Source organism: Callithrix jacchus, chromosome 9, assembly GCF_049354715.1.
Source record: "Callithrix jacchus isolate 240 chromosome 9, calJac240_pri, whole genome shotgun sequence".
Taxonomy (NCBI): Eukaryota; Metazoa; Chordata; class Mammalia; order Primates; family Cebidae; genus Callithrix; species Callithrix jacchus.
In genome coordinates, this window is record NC_133510.1 from 68,211,103 (window position 1) to 68,228,705 (window position 17,603).

The window sequence follows — 17,603 nt, forward strand, 5'->3', positions numbered from 1 at the left end:
TTTAAATTGTCCTTCAAATGTGTTTGCCTCTTGAGTTACATAGAGCTTCCTGACATTATTCTTGTCTCTGATAGCCTCTAATATATGCCTGTCTGCTATAAAATTTTATGTGATTTTTTTTTTTTTTTTTGAGACAGAGTCTTGCTCTGTCACCAGGCACCAGGCTGGAGTGGAGTGGTGCAATCTTGGCTCACTGCAACCTCCACTTCCCGGGTTCAAGCAATTCTCCTGCCTCAACCTCCCGAGTAGCTGGGACTACAGACGTGCACCACCACGCCCAGCTAATTTTTATATTTTAGTAGAGACGGGGTTTTACTGTGTTGGCCAGGATGGTCTTGATCTCTTGACCTCGTGATCCGCCCGCCTTGGCCTCCCAAAGTGCTGGGATTACAGGCGTGAGCAACCATGCCCGGCTCTGTGCATTTTTTAAAAGACTCACATTCTGAAATTGCATTACTGAAAATAAGAGGGCTTACAAGAAAAAGAAAAAAAAAAAACAGGGTTTAGGGCAGACCACTCGAAACTCATGGAACTCATGGAACTTTGTAACCAGAGCCCTCACAAATACAATAGCAGCCCCAATAAAAATGTTGGCAGATTAGGCCGGGCGCGGTGGCTCACGCCTGTAATCCTAGCACTTTGGGAGGCCGAGGTGGGTGGATCACGAGGTCAAGAGATCAAGACCATCCTGGTCAACATGGTGAAACCCCGTCTCTACTAAAAATACAAAAAATTAGCTGGGCACGGTGGTGCGTGCCTGTAATCCCAGCTACTCGGGAGGCTGAGGCAGGAGAATTGCCTGAACCCAGGAGGCAGAGGTTGCGGTGAGCCGAGATCGCGCCATTGCACTCCAGCCTGGGTAACAAGAGCGAAACACCGTCTCAAAAAAAAAAAAAAATGTTGGCAGATTAAATCTCCATTAGCATTAACCTTAAATGAACCTTAAGTCCCAGTCATTCCTTTGCAGTCTGTACCCTAAGGTGTGTGTTTCCTTTTTTTTTTTTTTGGAGACAGAGTCTTGCTCTGTCACCCAGGCTGGAGTGCAATGGCATGATCTTGGCTTACTGCAACCTCTGCCTCCTGAGTTCAAGTGATTCTCCTGCCTCAGCCTCCCAAGTAGCTGGAATTACAGGCACCCACCACCACATGGAACTAATTTTTGTATTTTTTAGTAGAGATGGGGTTTCATGGTGTTGGCCAGGCTGGTCTCAGACTGCTGACTTCAGGTGATTCACCCACCTTGGCCTCCCAAAGTGCGGGGATTACAAGTGTGAGCCACTGCACCTAGCCCAGATTTTTATTTTTGATGAAATGGTCTCTATTAGAAAAGAAGGCTCTCTGGAACCTACATCTAAAAAAAGGAAACATGGTGGGTCATGCCTGTAATCCCAGCTCCTTGGGAGGCCGAGGCAGGTGGATCACCTGAGGTCAGGAGTCCGAGACCAGCCTGGCCAAAATGGCAAAACTGTCTCTACTAAAAAGTACAAAATTAGCCAGGCGTGGTGGCATGCGCCTATAATCGCAGCTACTTGGGAAGCTGAGGCACGAGAATAGCTAGAACCTTGGAGGTGGAGGTTGAAGTGAACCAAGATCATACCACTGCACTCCAGCCTGGGTGAGAGAGAGAGACTCTATATCCAAAAAAAAAATCTGATGTAGGGTCTGCTTTCTTGCCATTTTTAAAATATTGAGGTAAATTTATTTGCACCTTTCTTCATCTGCACTTTCTGCTTCACCAGATGGCTTCATATTAATGGAAACCAACCAGTAGCTGCATCCCAGCAAGGCATTCTGTTGAATTTTTTTCTTAAGGTCTTCCTATATTGCTAAAATGTTCTCCAGCTGTGAGAAACCTTGCTTCTGATCATATTAAACACTAAAGCTAAAGAGGGTAGGGAGTCCTCTGAACCACTTTTGGTTTTAGGGGCTGCTCAATTTTTAAAAATTAAAGAATAAATAACTGAAAATAAACTAAAAATAAAGAAGTTGCATATAAACCAACATGACTTCTGCATTACACTGACATTCCCCTTAGTTATCTATCACTGTTGAGCTAGTTCATGTTAAAAGAGCACTTTGTAGCATAACTGTCTGTATTTAATTGTGATCATCTGGTTTCTTCCCACCTTTATCCTTTTTTTTTTTTTTTTTTTTTTTGAGACAAGGTCTTACTCTGTCACCAAGGCTGGAGTGCAGTGGCACAATCACAGCTCACTGCAGCCTGGACGTCCTGGGCTCAAATGATTCTCTCACCTCAGTATCCCAAGTAGCTGGGACTATAGGTGTGTGCCTCCATGCCTGGCTAACTTTTTTTTTTTAGAGATGGGAATCTGGCTTTGTTGCCCAGGCTGGTCTCCAACTCGTGGGCTCAGGCAATCCACCTGCCTTGGCCTTCCAAGGTGCTGGGATTTTAGGGGTGAGCCACTGTACCCAGTCTCCTGCATATATTCTTTTAAAAAAATTAATAGAGATGGTGTTTCACTATATTGTACAGGTTAGTCTCAAACTCCTGGCCTCAAGCAGTCCTCCTGCCTCTGCCTCCCAAAGTGTTGGGATTACAGGCTTGAGCCACCACACTCAGCCTAATGTGCAAAGTAAATTATTGTTGATAATTGAACAGAAATTACTTATCTTCAAGCTTCTGACATACATTAATCTTCTCAATGCTTTGTACATCCTAAATTCTCAAACGTTTAAAGAAAACAAAACTAGGAACAACTGTATAGAATTCTGGATCAAGGGCAGGAAGATGGAGTGCAGCCCTGGGAGATTTGGGGGAGGAAAGTGCATGGTGAGAGGTGTGAAGTCATGACTGGGTGGATAAACTTCAGGGCTTCTCTTTGATGGGAGTCAAGTGTTGTATAACCTAATCTCAGAAGTTATATGCCATCATTTTTGCCATAGTCTGTTAAATGCGAGTCACTGGATGACTGGGCACAGTGGCTCACACCTGTAATCCCAGCACTTTGGGAGGCTGAGGTGGGCAAATCATGAGGTCAAGAGATCGAGACCATCCTGGCTAACATGGTGAAACCCTCCCTGTCTCTACTAAAAATAGAAAAATTAGCTGGGCATGGTGGCATGTGCCTGTAGTCCCAGCTACTCAGGAGGCCAAGGCAGGAGAATCACTTGAACCCGGAAGGCTGAGGTTGCAGTGAGCCAAGATTGTGCCACTGCACTCCAGCCTGGGTGACAGAGCAAGACTCCATCTCAAAAAAAGCAAGTCACTGGGTTCAACCTGTATATGAGAGAAGAGGCATGCACAAGGGTGTCGATACCAGGAGGCAGAAATCATTGTGAGCCATCTTAGAAGCTGTACACCACACTCCCATTTCACATATCAAAAAACTGAGGTTACTACCAGGTGTGGTAGCACACACCTGTAATCCCAATATTTTGGGAGGCCAAGGCAGGAAGATTACTTGAGGCCAAGAGGTCGAGGCTACAGTGAGCCAAGATTGTACCATTGAACTCCAATCTGGGCAACATAGTGAGATCCTTGTCTCTACCAAAAAAAAAAAAAAAGGAACAGGTTCAGAGAGGTTTAGTAACTTCCTCAAGGTCACCTAGTCATATGCTTAGGCAGGATTCAAACCTGGAGCAATTCTCCCTTTTATTTGTTTTGTTTTTTAAGACAGGGTTTCATCATGTTGGTCAGGCTGGTCTTGAACTCCCGACCTCAGGTGATCTGCCTGCCTTGGACTCTAAAGTGCTTGGCTTACAGGCGTGAGCCACCACGCCTGGCTTATTTGTTTTTTTGAGACAGGGTCTCACTGTCTGGAATGAAGTAGCGCAGTGCTGGCTCATTTCAGCTTCAACCCCCTGGGCTCGTGCAGTCTTCCCACCTCAGCCTCATGAGTATCTGGGACTACAGGCACACATACTACCACACCTGGCTAATGCATATAATGTATATATATATATATATATATATATATATATATATGTGTGTGTGTGTGTGTGTGTGTGTGTGTGTGTATATATATACGTATATATATATACATTGTAAACAGAGGCTTGCTGTGTTGCCCAGGCTGGTCTTAAACTCCTGGCCTCAAGCAATCCTCCCACCTTAGTCTCCCAAAGTGCTAGGATTACAGGCATGAGCCACTGTGCCTGGCCAGCTTTTCCTTTTAATTGCTAAGCATATGAACAAAGTCACCTTAAATAATATTTAAGTAGTAGCTACTATATGTTGTTTACATGTTCTCTCATTTAATCTTCACAATAGACCTTCAGTGTTGGTTAATGTAGTTCCTATGGATAACAGATGAGAATGGATGAATGAATCAAAATGTATAGGCCAGTGGCTCACACCTGTAATCCCAGCAGTTTGGGAGGCCGAGGCTGGTGGATCACTTGAGGCCAAGAGTTCAAGACCAGCCTGGCCAACATAGTCAAACCCCATCTCTACTAAAAATACAAAAATTAACTGGGCATGGTTGCACACACTTGTAATCCCAGCGACTCAGGAGGCTGAGGCAGGAGAATTGCTCGAGCCCAGGAGGCAGTGGTTTTAGTGAGCCAAGATCACACCACACAGCACTCCAGCCTGGGCAATGGAATGAGAGACTCCATCTAAAAATATATATATGTATAGGCCGGGCGAGGTGGCTCATGCCTATAATCCCAGCACTTGAGAGACCGAGGTGGGAGGATCACGAGGTCAAGAGATCGAGACCATCCTGGTCAACAAGGTGAAACCCCGTCTCTACTAAAAATACAAAAATTAGCTGGGCATGATGGTGCACACCTGTAGTCCCAGCTACTCGGGAGGCTGAGGCAGGAGAATTGCTTGAACCCAGAAGGCGGAGGTTGCAGTGAGCCGAGATCGTGCCATTGCACTCCAGTCTGGGTAACAACAGCGAAACTCCGTCTCAAAAAAATATATATATGTATACGTATATATATATACGTATATATATATATATATATATATATGTATGTATAACTGTTTCAGACAAACTCTAAAATCATTTTTCCTTGGTTCTCACAACACAACTCAACATAGAAGACTTCTATGACCCCTAAATATTTGAGAATTTCTCTGCACCAGCAAGCAATCAGTTCTGCGGCAGACACCAAATGGGCGTCTTCCAATTCAATTCTGACACTATCTACCTGGAGATAGCGACAAACACTGAGGGCTGAAGGCTGGGTCCCCAAGGCTGCGCCTCCTTTCAGACACTAGTCACAAGTCCGGGCCTCCAAATTTTGTGACCAACCAGTTTCAAGTTGGAGTTCCCAGCCTTGCTAACGCTGGCTTTGGGGTTCAATTAATTTGCTGGAGTGGCTCACAGAACCCAGGGAAACAATGTGTTTACTAGTGTTTTATAAAGGATATTGCATTGGATACAAATGAGGACATGTGTAGGATGAGTATGGGGAAGGAGGTGGAGCTTCCATGCCCTTCCTGGGTGCACCATCATCCAGTAACCTCTGCATGTTCAGCTAGTTGTTTTTTGGGGTTTTTGTTTCTAGATGGGATCTCATTCTGTCACCCAGGTTGGGGTTCAGTGGCACAATCTTGGCTCATGACAACCTCCCGCTCCTGGGCTCAAGCGATTCTCATTCCTCAGCCTCCCAAGTAGCTGGGATTACAGGTGTACACCACCACACCTGGCGAAATTTTTTCTTTTTTTGGAGTTTTTGGTAGAGACAGGATTTTGCCATGTTTCCCCGGCCGGTCTCAAATTCCTGGGCTCAGGAAATCCACCCACCTCAGCCAAAGTGCTGGGATTACAGGTATGAGCCACCATGCCCAGCCATGCTGAAGCTTTCTGAGCCCAGTCCTCTTGGATTTTTTTTTTTTTTTTTTTTTTTTTTTTTTTTGAGAGATGGAGGCTTGCTCCGTCACCCAGTCTGGAGTGCAGTGGCGCAATCTTGGCTCACTGCAACCTCCACGTCCCAGGCTCAAGCAATTCTCCTGCCTCAGCCTCCCAAGCAGCAGGGATTATAGGTGCATGCCACCATACCTGGCTAATTTTTGTAGTTTTAGTAGAGATGGGGTTTCACCATCTTGGCCTCAAACTCCTGATCCACCCACCTCAGCCTCCCAAAGTGCTGAGACTACATGGCCACTGTGCCCAGCCATCCTCTTAAGTTTTTAATGGAAGCTTCAGGATGTCAGCATTCCTTTCCCAATTTCTCCCTCTGGAATGAGGATCTTATGACCCACCATTGGAAAGGCAGGGGAAGATTAGAGTCCTGCCTTGGGGCAGGTGAAAGGAGGGCAGGAGAAGGCTGGAGAGATTCTGTTTCCTGAGGCCTGATACACTCCTGCAGTCTGTATACACTCACATCATAACACAAGACTGACAGGGTCTATGGGAATTAAGAGCCAAGAACTGTAGACAAAAACCTAGAGAGAGAGAGAGAGAGAGAGAGTGTGTTTGTATATATGTGTATGTATATACATATAAAATATATATATTATATATATGTATAACCATTTGCCCAAGGCTACAGAGTGGCTGAGGGTACCACCATTCCTAGACAAAGAGTGGGGACCAGTGGAGAAAAGTTTGGCCTGGCCCTGGGAGGGGGAAGCATTGGACAGCCTGCCTCTGCTTTCTCTATTGTGGGACAAGGATGGCTCATCGGGCTTCCCTGGGCCCATGTGGAGAGACCCCTCAACACTCTTGGCCCCTCTTAGCATGGCCCACTAGACCACTGCTGATGCCCTCATTTGACTTGCTCAGGATGGAAACCTGAATGTGTCAGGCACTGGACAGTAGTCATGCTCACTCTGCTCCAGCCATGCTGGCCTTTCAGTCCCCTGTCTCACAGCTTTGACCCAGGTTCTTCTCTGCCTAGAATCTGCCCCATCCCTGTTACCCAGTAAACTCCTATCCCTGCTTTAGCTCCCAGCTCAGATATTCCTCCCTGGGGAGGTCGCTCCTGGCTGGAAGACTAGATAAGGCCCCTCAGCCTCACGCTTTCCTAAGTGCACTGACGGCAGCTCCTCACCGTGCAAGCTGTGGGGTGCAGTGGAGGGTGAGCCAGGGAAGCTGGCCTGTGTCTGTTTTGCTCGACCTTCCATCGAGCACAGTGCCTAGCAAAGAGGAGTTAGTGGGTGAGTGTTGCTATTTATGGGATGCCAGTCAGGTCCAGGTGCCTCCTGTGGGTGATGCCAGGGTCAGCCAGCCGCTTTTCCCCAGAAGACCTATCCTGCAGTAACCGATACATTAAAATGCTAATAGGAAAGAATGGAAGGGCTTCCTGACTTCCTGTGTAAACACTTAAAAGGGACTTATGGAGACCACTCATTTTGTCCTGTTCTGTCCCTGGGTATGACTTTAGGGTGGGACTTTCACATTCTGAAGTAAAAATAAACCCATAGCAGGAGAGGGTATAGGATCTATTTTAGGGTAGGGGAGAGGCCTGTTTCAGAAACTTTCAAATTGCAGGGCCTATCCTGGAAGTGTAGAAAAAGGTGTTTAATAGGAGAGGAGCATGATTTCATTATGTTAAAATAATGTTTACAAAGAGCTTGTAAGAATGCTCCAAGAAAATGCACATGCTATATAATCTAAACATATGTACATGCTATATAATCTAAATTTATGTACATGCTAATATAATCTATATGTACATCATGTACATCTCATTTGATCTCTCTTATGTAGAAATACGCATTCCTAATAATGGCTTATTCAATGTCACAACAACTCTTTAAAGTAGGTCGTTACCTCCATTTTGCAGATAGAGGTTAGATAATTTTCCCAAGGTCACACAGCTAGTAAAGGACAGAGTTCATATGTCAAACCCAGTCGGGCAGGCTCTGTAGCCCCTGCTCTTAACCACTATATTATGCAGGGGAAATCCATCCACATGTTGTCTTTGGGTGGTGGTTTATTTTCTCCTCCATTCTCCAGGATTTTCTATTTGGATTTACCATAGGAGTTAAATGATAAACTTTTGAATAGGGAAGAAGGTGGGGTGGTGAAATTTGAAGGCCAAACATAACGCTTTCAAACAAAAGAATTCTCTCCATTTCCTTTTCCGCTTTTCTAAATTTTCCAGAACTGATGACCACCCCAATTTTACGGCCCACTGAAGCCCTGTCCCCAGAAGATGGAGCCAGCACAGCACTCATTGCAGGTAACAGACTCTGAGCCAACTCCAAGGGACATTGTGGATCAAGACTTCTCTCACCAGAGAGAGCCTGACCAAATCCATTAATGGGCTCACTCAGGCTTGTAAGTTATCTAAAACACACACACACACACACACACACACACACACACACACACACACACAGCTATAAAAGACTCAGAGGGTTCCGTCAGAGGCACTACCAGTAAATGATAGGTTGGGAGGTGGCCACAAATAGATATGCATATGGACGTTACACTCGAGTACGTGGGTAGGGACGAGGATATATGTGGTTGGTTGAGTGGGTGAGGAAGAAGGGGAGGATCAGAGAAACCACTTCCTGTTTAGGATAAGCTATTTCCTGTTTCCCTGCTTCCCGTTTCTATCATAAGAATCAGGAACTGGTTTGGGAGGGAGTTCAGTTTTGTCAGAAATCAAAAGCATATGTCCTTAGCTTAAGCATCAAGAGACTCTAGCTGTTATGTACCATGGAAATCCGGGTTGGTGGGGGAACATGGGTTTGGATGGAAGTGGACACTAGTTAATGAAAACAAGACGATCTTTATGAAAACGGTGAGGAAATCGTCTAAACAGATGGCTCCAGGAATTACTGAGACATCCTCAATCCTGAAACATCTCTACATTTTCCCTCTCCTTTCCAAGTTGTTATCACCGTGGTCTTCCTCATCCTGCTCTCGGTCGTGATCTTGATCTTCTTTTACCTGTACAAGAACAAAGGCAGCTACGTCACCTATGAACCTACAGAAGGCGAGCCCAGTGCCGTTGTCCAGATGGAGAGTGACTTGGTTAAGAGCAGAGAGAAGGAGGAATATTTCATCTAATGACTCTCAGGCCCCAAAGAGCTTATTCCTGGCTCCGGCACTAACTCACTGAGTACTTATTACAGGAAAGTTTTCTCTGAAGCCAGGGAGAAGCATCAATTGATGTGGGCAAATCCAAGCTCCAGCCAGGTCGCAGTCCCAAATGCTGACATCACTGACTCCAGGGACCAGGGATGTGGAGAAAGCTGCTTATGGTGTCTTTAACTTGGCTCTCTTATTAGAGCTGGTGGTTTGCGGCTGGCCAAGAAGGTGGGGCTATACCGGGGACATCTGAATATGTGCCCAGTCATCTTTTTTCACAGGTTGGAGAGAAGAGAGTTAGGATGATCAGCAGCTCCACTCTGTCCCCTACCTGGTCACCTAGTGATAGCCCCAGTAGAGATACTCTCCATACAGGTTCTTCCCAGAGGCTGGATACCACAGCAAAAGGCCAGGCCAGGAGGGGTAGGAAGCTATGGAGATCTTACCTCCTGATAAATGTGCTATATCCCCTCATCTGAGCCTCTCCTTTCCATGTTCCCCAGCAACCTCATGCTTACGTGATTTTTATCCAAATTAAAATTTTCATTGCTACGGAAATGAGATTCTCATGTGCAAGAATACCTTTACATTTTGACTTAAACATTTTTGACATTTTCTTTTCCCTATTTAACTCCTTTGCATATGTTCTCTCCCAAGCAATAAGAACCCTAGGGAAGTTCCAGAAGTTTTCATAACTATCTCAGTGGTTTGAGACTAAGATGGTACAGGGAATCTTGTCCCAGAGGAACGCCATTAGAAACGTACCCTGGGAAATGAGTTGGTTTAAGCCTCCGTATTGGCAAGGGCCAGAATTTCCCAGAATCCCATCTACGTATATACAGAGGGAACCAGGAAAAATCAACCTACGACCTTTCCCAATGTATCCTCAGAATCAAGCCAAGAGGCTTCTTAGATTTTGCTTAGTCTCAAAATGAGTTATGTTTAAAAGGCACATTTTGGTATAAATTATTAGCTCATCAGATATTGTTCACTTTGGAATTAAGCTAGATCTCCTTTGATGTTTTAATGAATTGCCTCCGTTGTCTAAGCTCAAACCCAACCAAGACCAAGAGCTGAAGAATTCGGCCAGGTGCGGTGGCTCATGCCTGTAATCCCAACACTTTGGGAGGCCGAGGCGGGCGGATCACTTGAGATCACAGTTCGAGACCAGCCTGGCCAACATGGTGAAGCCCCTTCTCTACTAAAAATATAAAAATTAGCCAAGTGTTATAGCAGACGCCAGTAATCCCAGCTACTCAGGAGGCTGACAGGAGAAACACTTGAACCTGGGAGGTAGAGGTTGCAGTGAGCCAAGATTGTGCCACTGCACTCCAGCCTAGGCGACAGAGTGAGACCCTGTCTCAAAAATAAATAAATAAATAAATAAATAAGCTGAGGAATCTATCTTGGCAGCCTAGATTCCATGAGTTTTCAGTATTTCTCCACATAGAACACTGGAGAAACTGAAGGTCATCCTCAACGTATACAAATTGCTATACCAGAACATTTTCAAGCCAAACTTTAGAGGAAGTTTGGAGAATCAATGGTTCCCTCATTTTTAAGTTTAGGTACTAAATTCCAGAATTTGAAAGAGGTTAGGAAGTAAAATGAGGAAAAGTTGAACATCTGGAATGGAATTCATGAAAATGGTCAAGTCTTAGGCTTGTACTCCTGCCTTTATGTCAAAGCTTTATCAAAGGAAACAGCAGCAGCACCTAGCTGAATTCTAGATGGGATATAAAGATAGAGAAGAAATCTAAAAGCAAGCTAAGTAAAGAATCCTTGCAGTGAGGTGTAATGCAACTTCATCACTTTATTCAAATCTTCAAAATAGTCTTTATTCTACATTTTTAGTATAAAAATTCCACAAGTTAAGTGCACCACAGTGTAGAGAGAGACATACAACGCTGAACTTCCATAACAGTCAATGGTACAGTCAAACATCACATGTACAGAACACACAATTTAGATGAACTGAAATTATAAGATAAAATAAAATAAAATCCAATTTCAGAAAACAAAAATCAAAACATTAAAGGATCCCTGAAATATTCTTAACCCTAATGAGATTTCACTGGACTCAAGTCATTTTGTAGTCAGGCATTCACAATATAACCCTATTAACCCAGTCTAGGAATTTTGGGGAGCCGAATGAGTGGCTGCATCAGACACTGACAAAAAATGGTAACCAATTTTTGATCTGAAAATTCCTCTTAATTTGGCTCTAAACACATCAGGCTTTTGAAATGCATCCTCCTCCTTGCCCCTCGTATTTTAAACCAACTGTTGTTCACAGTACAGTTTGCACGATAACTTTGTTCAAATATAGCTCAGTTTTTCTGGCACCAAAACAAATTTGGGTTAGGTTCGTATATGCAGAGACAACCTATGAGGAGGGCCCAAAAGGCACCCTCCACTTTTGCCTGAGGAGATCTGAAAGCAGAAGTAATGGGATCTGTGCTTGAGGCACAGAGGGGGTTTCAGAGGATCCTTGTGAAAGACTAGTTAAAAGATGACAAGTGGGGAGAAGTGCAAGGAAAGAAGGAAACTAGTCTGACTGGCTTTCTGTCCTGCACCATTGATTCAATGGAGACTGGCGGGAGGAAATGGAAGACTAAGGTTGGAGATGGGATGGGTGGGGCAAGGGATGGAAAGGAAAAGGCAAACAACTAATGCGTTCCATTTAATAACAAGTAATATAAATCAAAGACTTAAAGGAGATTAAAGACCAATCAGAATAATTTGGCAACTTTAATTCTTAGGAAGATCAAAGTTCCCTCCAAACCTAATTTGATGTTTTATTACTAAAAGCAAAGACCAGTATGGTATAGTATTACTCCAGAGAAATTAAAGGAAGATCCTTAGGGTGGCTTCACCCACATTCATTTTATGAATGGATACCTTCCCTACCTCAAAATGCTTTAGGGAGGTACTGCTACCATTACATGGTTCCTTATTAAATTTGAAAAGTGCCTGAAAGTTTGGGCACCAGAAAGACACCCCAACAACATGTGTCTAAACTGCAACTTGAGGTTAATATGACTAAAGCAGTTACATTGTGAGAAGTGCTGAAGGTATATGATGTCTTTCCCGGCACAAAGGTGGCCTTGGTTCCTCACCAGATGGTGTAGCCACCATCTGAACCACCCATGAAGAAGTTCCCCTTCCGCTGAGTTACGAGGACGTTGGCTCCCTGCATGACTGCAAGCTGAGCAGCATTGGGAGGGCATCCAGGAGGTGGAGGCTGAAAAGAAAGGACATAATAGAATGGGCACAGGGAGGCTAATATAAGGGAAGGGGACACAGGGGAAGCAAAGGCCTGTTAGGATATGGCAATGTGCTAACTGCATATACAGGAACTAGTTCTGCTATCAATTTTAGTTCTAAAGTAGGTCTGCATTTTCTGTGAACCCAAAGATAAAAACAGGAAAGGGAGCCTACCACTCATTCAAAGGGTTCCAGCTCTAAGATAAAGCCTAGGACTACCTTGTGAATATGAACAGGCCAGACCAACAGTCATTTCGAGGGTAGGGAACCACTGTCCTACTCACATTTCCAAAACAGGGACAGGGTCCCTACATAGTTTTTAATTTTTATTTTTTTGAGATGGAGTCTCATTCTTGTCATCCAGCCTGGGGTGCAATGGCAGGATCTCAGCTCACTGCAACCTCTGCCTCCCAGGTTCAAGCAATTCTCTTGCCTCAGCTTCCCAAGTAGCTGGGATTATAGGTGCCTGCCACCATGCCCAACTAGACTTTTTTTTTGTTTTTTTTTTTTTTTTGAGACAGAGTCTGACTTTGTTATCCAGGCTGGAGTGCACTGGTGTCATCACAGCTCACTGCAACCTCCGCCTCCTGGGTTCAAGCCATTCTCCTGCCTCAGCCTCCTGAGTAGCTGGGATCACAGGTTCCCTCCACCATGCCAGCTATTTTTTTATTTTTAGTAGAGTCCGGGTTTCACCATGTTGGCCAGCCTGGTCTCAAACTCCTGACCTCAGGTGATCCATCCTCCTCGGCCTCCCAAAATGCTGGGATTATAGGTATGAGCTACTGAGCCCAGCCCCTACATAGTTTTTGAATAAACTACTGGATAACTGAAGGCTCTCTAATGACACATATTCACCTCATCTCTAGCATGTAGTTACTGAGTAGATGGTCTTAGCAAGGACCATTTGGGCTCTAAATCCCATGCACTGGGGAATTAAGTAGGAGAAAATGATAACTAAAATTGGTACTATCTTTCTAAAAGCTCCCTACTAGAGATTATACATTCTACTTTTTCATCATCGGGGTTCCTAGTACAACACCAAGCTGATAGCAAATATGGAATAATGCTTATGGAATGAATAAGGAGCATTACTAGACCAGTTCAGTGTACCAAAATAAACTGGAAAAGCAGCAAGCAGAACTTGATAGACATGAAAACAAAAGAATCAGGTTCACTCAGTCCCCAGTGAGACGTTACTCACTTGCCACAGTTCTCCTGCCCCCTCAAACACTTTCGAGTACTGGATGTCAATAGTTGCACCAACACTGGTGACTACCATCCAAGAATGGTGAGAGAATGAATATGAAGTTATTTCAGAAAGTTAAAGTACACACAAGGGCTGAGTTTTTTCTGATGAGGTCATACTCACAGGAATGTTGCCAGCAGTAGCCCCAGCTCCGAATCTGGCACCTGCATCATACCCTCCTTCCACCAGCACTGTAGAGCCAGGTGGATAGATGGGACCGACTGGATAATAAGCCATGGGGATTGTGGAACCTAAAGGCCCAACAGCCACAGACTGGGCCATGGGAAGATACAGAGAGGCTCCAGGAAATGCGGCCGACATGGTGGGGACCGTGGCAGCCCCTGGGTGCACAAAGCTCGGACGATAGAGCTAGAAGAGGCAGAAGAGAAGGCAAAATGTTACTTTATGACATTCCTTTTTTTTTTTTTTAATTAGTTATCTGTATTTTATTTTTTTATTGCATTTTAGGTTTTGGGTACATGTGCAGAACATGCAAGATAGTTGTATAGGTACACACGTGGCAGTGTGATTTGCTGCCTTCCTCCCCTTCACCCACATCTGGCATTTCTCCCCATGCTATCCCTCCCCAGCTCCCACTTTATGACATTCCTATTTGAGATCTCTTTATTAAGCCAATTCATTTTTTTATTCCTCGCACTTAAAGAATTGTTCTAAAATAAGCCAATTCTTAGTTCTCCTTGTGCAGGTTATACTTTCTGTAAGATTATAGAAGTTGCCTTTCCACTGGCCTTCAATATTCTCCTGGATCACTTCCTGCTAAAGCTAAGGTTGGGATCACAGAACACAAATTCATCTCCTGCACCTCAGCCGGTGCCAAATAACACAAAATCATCAAATAATGCACTTTCAACTCCGACAAAAATTGCCAAATGATATACTGTTTCAGATTATTCCTGTGACCATTTTCTTCTGTTTGTGAAGAGTAAATATGTGAAGTGAGACTTAGCCAAGGACTAAAGGACCACTTAAGAGAATTCTCAGCTATTTCAAGTATGACAAACCGGACGCACCTCTGAGTAGGCAGGTGGAGCATCAGTATAGGGTGGAGCCTGAGGAAGATGCAAGGTCTGAGGATATACTGGATTCCCAGGAGGCTGCACAGGGTAGGTTGGCTGTGTTGGATATTGACCTGGAAGACAAGAAACAAATGTAGGTTGCCTACTACACAGCTACCAAAATGAGGCAGGGCATATTGGGTAGCTAACTTAGTAGGAGCAAGCGGAAGAGGATTTGCAAATAGTCTGCCCCAGAGGGTCTGATTCCTGGAACTAAGAAAATAAATATGTGTTGTCTCTGCACCCCTATAAGGGAAGGCGCTGGATTCAGACCCGACAGGAAAGGCACTGCTCACTGCCTTTACTAACATACCGATGTAAGGGGAAAGTCTAGCGGGGCCCAAGTTCCCTCCGGAATGCAGGACAGGTCTGAGCACCTGTTCCTGAGGTTCTGGCCTGCTGCTGTTCTGGCGTATCAAGGGTGCCTCTGCTCTAGGTAGTCTTCACAGCCTTTCTACAACCACACCAGTCTTCGTGGGTAACAGTAGTTCTGATTTTCCTTACAGATTACTATTCAAGGTCGACTTCCAAACAAAGGGTGTAAATGATGGAAGTGAACCGTGAGACTGGGAAAACAGTGCAGGGCTAAAGGGTGAGGAGGAATGTCCTCTCTGGAAAAGCGGGGGATCGTGTTTGGGGCTTTTTTTTTTCCTATTCCTTCCCCCGCCTCTCCCGCCCCCACCCGCCAAGCCTGTTCCTGGGTTATGGGAATCATGTTCTGACAGAAACAATGGTACCATCACAGAAAAGGGGAGAAATTCTGATCCCGCCAGCAAATGTTGAGGGGGTGCGGAGAAAGGGAGAAGAGACATCGGAGGCCCCGGCCCCCACACTAACTCCAGCAACTCACTAGTTAAGTTTGGGCCCTGCCGGGGGGTTCGAAGCGCGGCGCCCCGCCTCCGCCGGCTCTCCATTGGCCTATGCGAATGCCTGCGCTAAGGCTCTATTTGCTCCTGTGGATGCCCATCATGTCAAGCCCCCCCACCACCCGAGCCCGCAGTTCCAAACTGCGCCATAGAGTTTATGGAGAAGGGGCCTCGAGGCAGCGAGCAGCTGTAATTTTGGGATGACGAAGGCGTCAGGCGTAGCCCTCTGGACTGCAGCCGGCGGAGGAGCGCGGCGTAGCCCACCCCAAGCCCGGCGTTTGGTGACCCTGGGCTCCGGACCCGCTCGCTCTGGGCCAGCAGTACTTCCCCCAACGGCCTCTACCACCCTCTGTCCTTGCCTTTGCTGTTCATGGTGGCTGCGGGTCCGGTTCGTCTCGGCGTCGCGGACGGTTATTTTTTTCGTCCTCTTCCTGTTCGGGGCCACTTCCGTATCACGTGATGGTCCGTCCGCCTAGCGTCACCCGACGCCCAAGTGGTGCTGCCGCCGGAAACTCCGCCCCTGCGCCGGGCTTCCAGTCGGCTGCGGGAGGGTCCGCGCGGTCCCACCCACTCGTCTTGGCCCTACCCCCTGCTCGTTCTTGTCCTTCACCCCCTACCGGTGTCCCTCAGCTGGAGAAAAACCAAACGCAGGTATTGTCTCCAGCTCTGTTGGCCGCTCGGCGGAAGAACCGTGCTATAGCATTCCCCGGAACCTTTTTCCGCCTACACGCATTCACTCAAGGTCACCTCACATTGGCAGCCTTCCACTAGGGGCTTAGATTTCTCCAAATTTCTGGCACTGCGTGAAATTGGCTCCCCAAACCTTAGTTTATCATGCGTCCCACCCCTCCAAGCCCAACTTAAGCTTCAGCTCCGTGAAGGTTTATTTTGCCATCCCAGCTCACATGTATCCTTTCCTGAATGAGACCCGCACTAGAATCTTCGCCGCCGTGTCTGCTCCAGGACAGGCTGTCGGTCGGTCCTCCCGTATGTTGCTGCCTTTCTCACTTATAGGAAGGGGTTTTGTTTCCGTACTGTCCGCAACAGCTGCACTGAAACTGACATACTCGCTGTACCCATGGAAGTGCTTGTGGCCCTGGTGACCTGTATGATACCTTGTGCATATTTTCTCTGTGTATGGCTTTGCTTTCTAACTTAATTATCCTTAAGGGCAAAGATGGCATCCTTTAGGCAGCGATTAAGTGTTTTTCTTTTTTAAAAAATATATTTTTTTCTTTTTTTGAGATGGAGCCTTGCTCTGTCGCCCAGGCTGGAGTGCAGTGGTGTGATCTCGGTTCACTGCAACCTCCGCCTCCCAGGTTCCCAAGTAGCTGGGATTACAGGTGCCCGTCCCCCTGCTTGGCTAATTTTGTCCTTTCAGTAGAGACAAGGTTTCACCATGTTGGCCAGGCTGGTCTCAAACTCCTGACCTCAGGTGATCTGCCTGCCTCAGCCTTCCAAAGCGCTAGTATTATAGGTGTGAACCACCAGGCCCGGCCTCATTTTTTAATGCAGAGACAGGGTCTTACTGTGTTTGGCCAGGCTGGTCTTGAATTCCTGGCCTCAAGTGATACTTCTACCTCCATTGTCCAATAATTAAAGGGTTAACTCTTAGAACCCAGGAACTCTCCTAGGCCTAGTGCTGTCTCATGTAAGCTGCCCTCAGATTGGTTAGAGCCTACTTTACCGGGTGTTGGGTATTTTGCTTGTCACAGTGGGACCTGGGCATTGGAAAAACCAGGGCAGAACCAAATGAGATTACCAACAAAAATGAGAGTTCCAGGCTGCTCTTTTCTCTGGCAAGTAGAATTAAGAAGTAAATGGTGGCTGGGTGCAGCCGCTCACACCTGTAATCCCAACACTTTGGTAGGCCTAGGCAGGAGGATTGCTCGAGCCAGGAGTTCAAAACCCGCCTAGGCAACATAAGACTTCGTCTCTACAAAAAAAAAAAAAAGTAGTAGTAACTAGCTACTTTCTTGGACAGGAATCAAACTTTGACATTTTCTTTCTTTCTTTCTTTCTTTCTTTCTTTCTTGCTTTCTTGCTTTCTTGCTTTCTTTCTTTCTTTTTTAAATAAATAGAGACGGGGTTTCACCATGTTGGCCAGGATGGTCTCGATCTCTTGCCCTCCTGATTCCCCCGGCCTCAGCCTCCCAAAGTGCTGGGATTACAGGTGTGAACCACCGCG

At 45.8% G+C, this 17,603-nt stretch overlaps 2 protein-coding genes across 4 annotated transcripts in view; one reads left to right on the plus strand and one right to left on the minus strand.

The window, feature by feature from the left end:
• The window catches only part of SMAGP (small cell adhesion glycoprotein), a 34,006-nt gene extending 22,982 nt beyond the window's left edge, over positions 1-11,024 (plus strand). For both annotated transcript variants that reach the window (XM_017976065.4, XM_009003820.5), the window contains 2 exons: positions 8,026-8,103; positions 8,761-11,024. In XM_017976065.4, the coding sequence (XP_017831554.1) occupies positions 8,026-8,103; positions 8,761-8,939 (257 nt within the window). In that variant the 3' untranslated portion in view covers positions 8,940-11,024. The remainder of the gene's footprint in view (positions 1-8,025; positions 8,104-8,760) is intronic.
• DAZAP2 (DAZ associated protein 2) lies at positions 10,754-15,869 on the minus strand. Of its 2 annotated transcripts, none has more exons than XM_009003822.5 (4): positions 15,775-15,869; positions 14,505-14,623; positions 13,674-13,842; positions 10,754-12,204 (listed from the first exon to the last, which is right to left on the minus strand). In XM_009003822.5, the coding sequence occupies exons 1-4, from the start codon at positions 15,785-15,787 to the stop codon at positions 11,882-11,884; spliced, it is 624 nt and encodes a 207-aa protein (XP_009002070.1). In that variant the 5' UTR covers positions 15,788-15,869; the 3' UTR covers positions 10,754-11,881. The 2 variants fall into 2 exon arrangements, with proteins under 2 accessions (XP_009002070.1, XP_002752522.2); XM_002752476.7 differs by having other exon boundaries at positions 13,597-13,842.
• Positions 15,870-17,603: the final 1,734 nt, after the last annotated feature.